The sequence below is a fragment of the Coregonus clupeaformis genome, chromosome 39, assembly GCF_020615455.1.
Source record: "Coregonus clupeaformis isolate EN_2021a chromosome 39, ASM2061545v1, whole genome shotgun sequence".
In the NCBI taxonomy this organism is placed as follows: domain Eukaryota; kingdom Metazoa; phylum Chordata; class Actinopteri; order Salmoniformes; family Salmonidae; genus Coregonus; species Coregonus clupeaformis.
In genome coordinates this window covers 12,429,770-12,439,609 of record NC_059230.1, presented here as the reverse complement: position 1 = coordinate 12,439,609, position 9,840 = coordinate 12,429,770, and the positions used below count along the sequence as shown (strand labels likewise).

General features: G+C 44.0%; 1 protein-coding gene across 2 annotated transcripts; it reads left to right on the top strand.

Moving 5' to 3' along the window:
* Positions 1-2,662: 2,662 nt before the first annotated feature.
* bcl6b (BCL6B transcription repressor) lies at positions 2,663-9,355 on the top strand. Of its 2 annotated transcripts, none has more exons than XM_041868301.2 (11): positions 2,663-2,787; positions 3,157-3,243; positions 3,381-3,607; positions 3,734-3,979; positions 4,321-4,512; positions 4,720-5,127; positions 5,305-5,426; positions 6,240-6,377; positions 6,604-6,734; positions 6,922-7,059; positions 7,409-9,355. In XM_041868301.2, the coding sequence occupies exons 3-11, from the start codon at positions 3,381-3,383 to the stop codon at positions 7,547-7,549; spliced, it is 1,743 nt and encodes a 580-aa protein (XP_041724235.1). In that variant the 5' UTR covers positions 2,663-2,787; positions 3,157-3,243; the 3' UTR covers positions 7,550-9,355. The 2 variants fall into 2 exon arrangements, with proteins under 2 accessions (XP_041724235.1, XP_041724234.1); XM_041868300.2 differs by having other exon boundaries at positions 4,717-5,127.
* Positions 9,356-9,840: the final 485 nt, after the last annotated feature.

The following is a 9,840-nucleotide window of genomic DNA, read 5'->3' as shown; positions in this document are numbered from 1 at the left end:
GCAGAAGCCAAATAGGAAATATAGTAAAACTTAGAACAATTAATTGTCAAATGCATTATGAAAAATATGCATAATTAAAATATTTTAGAGTTTTCTTTAACTTGAACTATGTCTTGTTTTTTTTATTTTCAACGTATCTTGACCTTTGTCCTTGATTATATAACCACAATGTTACTGTACAGATGTGATGTTTCACCCAACCACTGTTTAGTCCTGTACAGTATGAAAATGATAACCATAGCACACTACAATAACTACAACACTGCAGACGAAAGTTTTGATTTACACATGGGCATGGCAGTGGACACTGACAGATTGGGTGAAACAGGGAAGTGTATTAGCTTAGCACAGCCTTGCAAACTGGACAGACTGAATGGCTTCCGCCCATTGGTGAACCTGATTAGTAATGTTCTCACTTTTCCTCAACCGCCCCCCTCTTCCGTTCCTCTCACAATGCCTGGAAGTATCCTAGACTTAAGCTACATCTAATTCTCAGTTTTCTTAAATGTTGTTTTTCTTTTTTCTTCTCCTTTTTTAATAAGACACAATTGATCCGGCCTCCATCAAAAAACAAATATAGCACAAGGACACACACACACACACGCACTCAACACCCTTCGTAAAACACTATGCTGCTTCCGGCTCGCATTTAAACACAGGGTTTATACCCAAACATGGCCATATTGGTTGATTTGTCGTTGTATGCGGCTTGTACACATACTGTATATTTCAACTCCTACAACATTCTTCTACAATATGCACTGACAGAAAATGTGTATGAATATTTGTCTCCTTTTAAAGTCAAGTATTTTTCTCTTATTTGATTTGGGTTGGCTTCAACAGTCCTTGAAATAAGTAGGATTTGTTGTTTCATGATAATAGCTTTAAAGCCCTAATTCAATTTGACAGCGATACAATAAACAGGTCCGGGGAGTTTTATCTGTATCATCATGATAGATTCAAAGCTTTGATATGGTGGAAACTTCAGGTTTGCAGCTTGCATCATCACTGTGGAATCTGTGCTGTTTCTGCAAGGGTGCGGCCTCTCTCTCTTATCTCCTTCTGGCCTTGACCAACCGGCAGTCGCCTTGAAGCTCGCTCAAGGTCCTCCTGTTCTGTCAGAATTCTTTGATCTGAAGTTCATGGTGCACTGAAGCAGCCCCTTTATTATGTCAGTGTATTGTAATGTGCTGCAACTCTTTGTGAACCTAGGCTAGTGCTTAAGATTAGCTAACTTTTCCGCTAGTTTTTTTTGTTATTGGTGACCTTTGATAGCTTCCCCCCCCTCGCGTCCCTCCCTCGTCCCCCCTCTTGTCTCCTGCTTATTATTGACGGATGTCCTGTGCGGGCGTTTTCATCCCGCGTCTCGGTGCGCCTTTCAGGATGTATTCAGAGATGGTGTGTGTGTATATGTGTGTAGCGGTGTGTTGTGGTATGTGTGTGCATGCATATGTGTAGTGCTTTGTGTGTGTGTGTGTGTGTGTGTGTGTAGCATTGTCTGTGTGTGTGAATGTGTATGAGTGTGTGTTTGTGTGTAGCGTGTGTTGTGGTATGTGTGTGCGTGCATATGTGTAGTGCTTTGTGTGTATAGCATTGTTTGTGTGTGTATGTGTGTGTTCGGCAGTTCCTGCACATCTGTCCTCTGCATTTCTATCAGTCTTGGGGGTTGTTGTTTTTCAAGCCAGGGAGAGGGTATCTCCCATCTCCCCAACACTCTCCTCACCCCACTCTCCCGTTTCCTTCCTCCAAGTGCCCATAACACGTTGGCCCCTCCCCTCCGGCAGCAGGCCAGAAACTTCCGGAAGCCTTTATGGAGCACTCATAACTCCACGTTCACCTGGATCTGTCACCTCAGAAATATACTAAACATTTAGAAAACATTCATTTTCACCGACTTTGTTATATATTTTTTCATATGACTGCATGACTAAGGGGTATAAAATATTTTATGTTATTTAGAGCGTCTGTAAAATAGCACTGATTTTGCTGCATGCTCAAGTTGCAGTAAATTGAGTAAGGATACTATATGCGTCTGGTGTGACAGACAATGCAACATGTTCCAATTGTCGGTGTATGTGGAAGTGCAAGGTTAAATCCTTCAAGTCAATGGCTTCTGCTTGTTCAATACCATGTTACATTTTAAGAATGATCCCTTATCTAATATCTGAAGAGCCTCAGTCCCATGGGGCAGGTTTTGAGTTTGGAACAAGGTTTGTTTATCTAACATGTAGGTATTCTTCAAACTTCCTCCCCGACAGTTTCCTCAGGGGGAGGAAGGCGTTGCTAGTGGATGATGGAGGATGGTCTTCTCTAACCCTGAGGTTCAACTCCTGGATAGCCTCACCCTCACCATCATCATCCCTCTTCCCTTAGGATCCTCATATATATTTTTTCTACTACGCCACTTTCCTGCCATCACTTTGTTTGCAGAGACTATGGCGTTAGAAAAAACGAATAGTCCACTAAAAATACCCCACCCGCCGGGTTGGACCACTGGGTCTGGGCTTGGACCTTTTCCTGCTGCAGGCAGCACAGCTTCCAGGGTACGCGTGGGCCGTTGAGGAAAGAGGAAATGAGCGGCCCTGGTCTGAATGATGCTTCCTGCGCAACGTTATAAAGACTCCCCTCCCTCCGGCTACCCTGGACAGTCTTGCTCAGACAACTGTGGAGGGAGTAGGTTATTGCCCAGCCTGAAGACAGTTAGTTACAGATTGAGGAACCTGAGAGTTGAACTGAGGGTTGTGAGGTCAGCATCGTGCACGTTGGTTCTCGTCCCTGCTGGTCGGGGTGAGTGGTAACCCAGACGTTTTGTAGACGTTAGATGTATATCATTTTTCATAATATTTACGCGTTGCCTGGATTGGTGAGATTGGATGTTCATTCATGTATCATCTTGTACCTTTTCTGTCTAAGTGTTCATTTTTTCTACATGGTTTCACCTGGAGTGTGAATTATGTGTGGATAAGAATCTCTTTTTGTGGCAATTTCTTACAACATGACAGATATGTAATTATATAAATGGGGATGTCTTGACATTTCAAAAGTACTTTTGTAATTGGAACCATGTGTTGTGCACGGTGCATCAAGTACATAAATTACACTGTGTTTCATAATGTTGCATTATGTTTCAGTGTCGTCTTGTTTTGCTTCCTGCAGGTACGAGTAGGGAGCTGGTCTCACCTAACAGAGGCGTCCAGGAGACTGCCCACTATTTATTCTCTAGTTGGTGTCTTCTGCAACGGGGTAGGTCAATGTGAGGGAGCTGCACTTTGACTGGGACAGTATATGGTACATATACATAGTGCCATTGCAATTCTACTATAATGAAATTATATTCTGTAAATTCATGTCTGTCTTTTCCTTTCACACCCAAACAAAAGATGAGCAAGATCCAGGTGGTGGAGGGATACAGGGTTGGAGGGAGGCATGAGTTGGTGGGGTCTGAAGTTGCTGCTGCGCAGGGATACGTAAAGGAGTTTACGCGCCACTCCAACGACGTCCTGCTGAATCTGAACGAGCTGAGGCACCAGAACATTCTAACCGATGCCACCCTGGTGGTGGGCACTGCCCGACTGCAGGCACACTGTGCTGTGCTCATTGCCTGCAGGTCAGCTCAGAGGATAATATTCATTGTCATTTTCCTGGTATTTTTTTATTGTTCTTTTGTTATTGTTCTTCTTGTTTTTTTATTCACTCACTCCTCTCTCTCTCTCTTTCTCTCTGTCTCTCTTAGTGGGTTCTTTTACTCCCTGTACTCCCGTCGTGTGTCATCCCCTGGATGGAGTGGTACTGGAGACCAGGCCCTGACCCTGTCCCTCCCTGACTCCCTGGACCCCTCCAGCGTCTCCCTGCTCCTGGACTTTATGTACACCTCCCGGCTGCCCCTCACGCCACGCACCGTCCCCGGGGTGCTCTCCGTCGCCACCTACTTGCAGATGGACCACGTGGCCGACACCTGCAGGGCTTTCATGTTACACAGGTGAAACCATTTCTATATAAGTCAATGGGTGAGCATTGGAAGGCTGGAGGGGTGGGAGGGATAATGGTAGCTAACAGGATTAGCTGAAGAACCCACCAGAAAGTTAATTTACTGAAAGAACGGTGACAGAGAGACTTTAAATTAGGGAAACTTAGATAAGCAGTTAGTTGCATGCTTTTTAAGCTCTAAATTGTGCTTTAAATTGTGTGAGGCATTAAATGTACAGTACAACTGCATATTGTAAGCTTTAAATAGGCTTCTAAGTCTCTCCTATAGACGCCATGGCTGATATGAGACGATATGAATGACAGGCGTTACCTGACAGTTCCTTTTGTTTACAGTGAGAGGATGAGAGGGACGCCCCCTCAAATGAAGCTGGACTCCACGGTGTCTGTAGTGTCTGCAGCACCCTCAGGGGGAGTTCCTCTCAATCCCCCTGTCAATGGAAGACCCCGCCCATCTGTCCTCGTTGTCTCCACCCCCTCCCAGTCCGCAGCGGAGGCTGAGGGTCGTATGTGCCGTGACTTGGCCAGGTGAGAGAGAAGGAGTGTGTGTGTGTGTGTGTGTGTGTGTGTGTGTGTGTGTGTGTGTGTGTGTGTGTGTGTGTGTGTGTGTGGTAAGTCCTAAATCCTATCTGTCGGTGTGTGTGTGTTTGTGTTTGTCGCTGTAAAGTGTGGGCCAATGTGCCATTGTCTGAGTTCAGCTGGATCATTACATGAGTTCCTTTGTTTGTCCAGCAGGGTCCCTGGAGACTTCCGGGCCTCTCTGCAGCCAGGGACTTTCCTGACCCGCGAGCCCAGGTCAAAGGAACTAAAGCTGGAGCTTGAATCCCCCCTCCTGGCCTCCCCCACCTCCACCCCTTCTCCAGACAGCCCGTCTCGCTCCAGCTGTCAGCCCAACTCTCCTGCTGAGTCCAACACCTGTAATCTGGGTGAACCCAAGCGCAACCCTGACCCCAAAGCCTGCAACTGGAAGAAATACAAGTACATCGTCCTCAACCCTCTCTGTGCCATAACCACGGTGAAGGAGGAGGAGCCTGAGGAGGGCCAGCAGCAGCTTGACCACATCCCCACCTCTGATAGGATGGAAGTGACATTGAAGCCACCTATGGAGGCGTGGCCAAGGGAAGGATCCGGCCAAAATGAAAGGTGTGATGTCAATATTATGCATATTATGAAATACTGGTATTTTAAAACCTTTATCTAAACCTCTAAGTCTTATTGACAATAAACGTTCTAAGGGAGACCGTATTGGACCTTGTATGTCCAAGGAGATAGTTTAAGTTGGCACTGATGTTGACAACATGACTATATTATTTCTTCCAGGCAGGGGCAGGCCTCCTGCTATGATGTCCCTGGCTGTAGCCCTCCCCTGGTGCCCCACCCAGGGCTGCCTGCCCACCCTGTGGACCATCCCATGGAGGCCCCCACCCACAAGGAAGGAACAGGTACTACAATCTTACTACCTCACTCAGCAGCTGCAGAGATAACACATAGAAAACATTTTTTCTCCAGCTAAGGAGTGACAGATCATACCCGTATTTACACTACCGTAAAAAAGTTTGGGGTCACTTAGAAATGTACTTGTTTTCGAAAGAAAAGCAAATTTTTGGTCCATTAAAATAACATCAAATTGATCAGAAAGTTTCAGAAGAAAGTTATTTGTTTCTGCCCATTTTGAGCCTGTAATCGAACCCACAATTGCTGATGCTCCAGATACTCAACTAGTCTCAAGAAGGCCAGTTGTATTGGTTCTTTAATCAGCACATCAGTTTTCAGCTGTGCTAACATAATTGCAAAAGGGTTTTCTAATGATCAATTAGCCTTTTAAAATGATAAACTTGGATTAGCAAACACAACGTGCCATTGGAACACAGGACTGATGGTTGCTGATAATGGGCCTCTGTACGCCTATGTAGATATTCCATTACAAATCAGCCATTTCCAGCTACAATGGCCATTTACAACATTAACAATGTCTGCACTGTATTTCTGATCAATTTGATGTTATTTTAATGGACAAGAAAATTGTTTTTCTTTCGAAAACAAGGACATTTCTAAGTGAGCCCAAACTTTTGAATGGTAGTGTATATACGTTTATATATATATATATATATATATATATATATATATATATATATATATATATATATATATATGTATATGTATATGTATATGTATATATATGTTTATAATATACATACAGTCAGATGTTAATATATGAGATATGTATTGATGTATAATATTTCTCTTCCTCTCAGTCTCGCCTTGCTATCTGGCACCCCGCCCATTGGAGCCAGAGGCCGCCCGTCACTGCCAAAACCCAATTAAGCGTGAGAATTACGGCTTGCCATTCTGTTACTCTGGCAACCTGAGTGTGATAAAGACTGCCTGCACAGGTGAGGCAGTTAGCCCATCACATCTGATGATGTCATTTAACAAACACACCTCCAATACATGATGTTTCGGTGCCATTTATCATCATAGTAACAAACGGATGGTTTGCAGCAGTTTGGACAGTTAGGCATTATGATAATGGCCCGTTATTACAGATGATTATCGCCACAGGTGTTTGGTGTGTGTGTGTTTCATTTGGTGACCTTCCCTTGCCCTTCTTTGCTGCAGGAGACAAGCCGTACCGATGCAACGTGTGTGGTGCCCAGTTCAACCGGCCCGCCAACCTGAAGACGCACTCCCGCATCCACTCTGGAGAGAAGCCCTACCACTGTGATACCTGCGGGGCCCGATTCGTTCAGGTGAGGACCCACCACTGATTAGGGACAGGGGTTGAACAGAGGATGTGTATGTGGCGGGAAAGGAGTGTGTGTGCAGGACCAAAGCGTAAGGTCAAACTAAAGTTGTTGGTTTATGTTATAGCTATGTTATGTTATACGCTATTTATCAATGTTCATTTGGTTGACTTGTGTGTCTGTGGTCTTACAGGTGGCCCACCTGCGAGCCCATGTTCTGATTCACACAGGGGAGAAGCCCTATCCCTGTCACACCTGTGGCACTCGCTTCCGTCACCTGCAGACCCTGAAGAGCCACCTGCGTATTCACACTGGAGAGAAGCCTTACACTGTGAGTATACTACCCACACAGACACACACAAACACACACAGACACACAATGCACGCCCACATGCAGGTACGCAAGCATGCACGTGCGCACACACACACCTCTTGTGTTTGACCTCTTGCTACAGTATACAAGCCGTTATTCAATGATGAAATAGATTGTTGGTCAGTTTAAAACCACAACATTATGATTCCCTGACTTTTTCAATTTCCTCTGTCTCTCTCTGTCTCTCTCTCTCTGTCTTTCTTTCTCTCTCTCTCTGTCTCTCTCTGTCTCTCTCTCTGTCTCTCTCTGTCTCTCTCTCTCTCTCTGTTTCTGTCTGTCTCGCTCTCTCTCCCTCTCTCTCTACCAGTGTGAGAAGTGTGACCTGCACTTCCGCCACAAGAGCCAGCTGCGTCTCCACCTGAGGCAGAAGCATGGCGCCGTCACCAACACCAAGATCCGCTACAAGGTCCTGACCGACCCCTACCAGCCCATCCTGCAGGCCTGTTGAAGGTCCTCCCTTTTACCCCTGACCTTTAACCCCTAACCATAACCCCACAGATACCAGGAATAACCACAACATTTATGTCAATCAAATCATGTTGTTATGGTCCATGGCTGTGTCCCAAATGGCACCCTGGGCCCGGTTGCATAAATCTCCTCAAGTTAATTTTATCCTTATCTGTTCCCTTGAAGTTTCCTTAACTTTAAATCAGTTGAACAAAACATTTTAAGGTGAATTTCTCCCTTAAATTAAGTGAAAAAGTTAAGGGTGCCCATGAGGTCCCTTAAATGCTTCATTCAGTATGGATATGAATGTAAACATCATTTGTGGAGGTGAATGTTACTTTCATGGTTACAAAAGGAAAACATCAACCAGCTAGCTACTTAGCTAAACAATGGAAGGTGCACAATCCATGGCTACAAAGCTAGCTGGCTAGTTAGCTATAGCTATTCTGTAAGCTAGCTTGACGTACTAGAAAGTAATATAAACAAGTTGAGAAAAAAGAAACGTGGTTTATTATCTTCTGAAGCAATTTGGTTATCCTGTCTTGATTGTAGAAGTTCTATTTTGCTATCTCACAAAATGAAAGTGATTTCTGATGAGAGGTTTAGTCAGTGAACCAGGCCGTGTCCATGGTAACCAGATACACTTTCTGCCATACATGCCTTCAAACTACAGTAAAACCCATTAAGTAGGCCCTTACCTAAGAAAATATTTGAGGGGCTCTATGCAACACCCTTAAACAATTCCCTTAGGTAAGAGGAAATTATTCCTTAAGGTAAACCCTTAAGGGAAACACTTAAAATGTTTTATGCAACCGGGCCGTGTACCTTATATAGTGCACAACTTTTGACTAGGGCTCATGGAGCCTATAGGGAATAGGATGCCATTCAAAACTGCCTGGCCCCATCAAGCCTACCTAAATGAGAGCTCAGCTTCGCCCCTCAAAAACATGAGCTCAAGCATGTTTCACTCACTGGCTAGAGGGGCCATTATAACACATATACATGACTAGTTGTAAGCCAATCAAACCATGATGTTCTAATATGGTTTGGGGAAAGGCAGCGGCGCCAGAGATCTGAGCTGATATGTAGATAGCATGTCAATGCCTCTCCTCTGAGTTATTGAGCTGGAGGCTGTCTCGGGCCGCTTTAAGCGTTAGGTGGATAACATGTCAAGAGAGCTGTCGAAAGTTACTGGGAGTAGTATGGTATGTTTTTGGATCCCAGCAGGTGTTTTGAAAAGTTTAGAGTTTTGAGGTTTAGAGTAGAGAGTGAGTGAGACAAAAAGACAGAGATAGAAGGGAAGGGAATGGAGAGAAGTAGGATGAAGGGCTAAAGTGCTAGAAGAGGAAATACATTTGACATGGTTGGTTGGAATCATGAGATGAGGAATTGACTTTATTAGAGTGATGGAGAGAATGGCATAGTAAGTTGTAGAGTTGAATAGAGCAAGTGAAATAAAGTTTTCCGTGCCAATGCTTTGTTCATTTTCCAGTCCCACAGCTATTTTTAGGGACCGGGACACATTGGGGACCTGTTGAGTATTTGAAAGGGCAATGCCACAAAGATGTCATTGCATAACAATATAGAGAAAGGTAATAATGCCCCAAGCACAAAGGTAATAATGCCTCAAGCAATAACGTATGAATAAACTAGCCTGATTGTGCCAGCTTTAAATAGCTTTTTAACCAATGTTAATTTTTTACACACTAAAACCAAAGGCCTGGGGCCTTTGTCTAATGTACACTACCGTTCAAAAGTTTGGGGTCACTTAGAAATGTCCTTGTTTTCGAAAGAAAAGCAATTTTTTGTACATTAAAATAACATCAAATTGATCAGAAATACAGTGTAGACTTTGTTAATGTTGTAAATGGCTATTGTAGCTGGAAACGGCTGATTTTTATGGAATATCTACATAGGCGTACAGAGGCCCATTATCAGCAACCATCAGTCCTGTGTTCCAATGGCACGTTGTGTTTGCTAATCCAAGTTTATCATTTTAAAAGACGAATTGATCATTAGAAAACCCTTTTGTAATTATGTTAGCACGGCTGAAAACTGTTGTGCTGATTAAAGAAGCAATAAAACTGGCCTTCTTGAGACTAGTTGAGTATCTGGAGCATCAGCAATTGTGTGTTCGATTACAGGCTCAAAATGGCCAGAAACAAAGACTTTCTTCTGAAACTCGTCAGTCTATTCTTGTTCTGAGAAATGAAAGCTATTCCATGCGAGAAATTGCCAAGAAACTGAAGATCTCATACAACGCTGTGTACTACTCCCTTCACAGAACAGCAC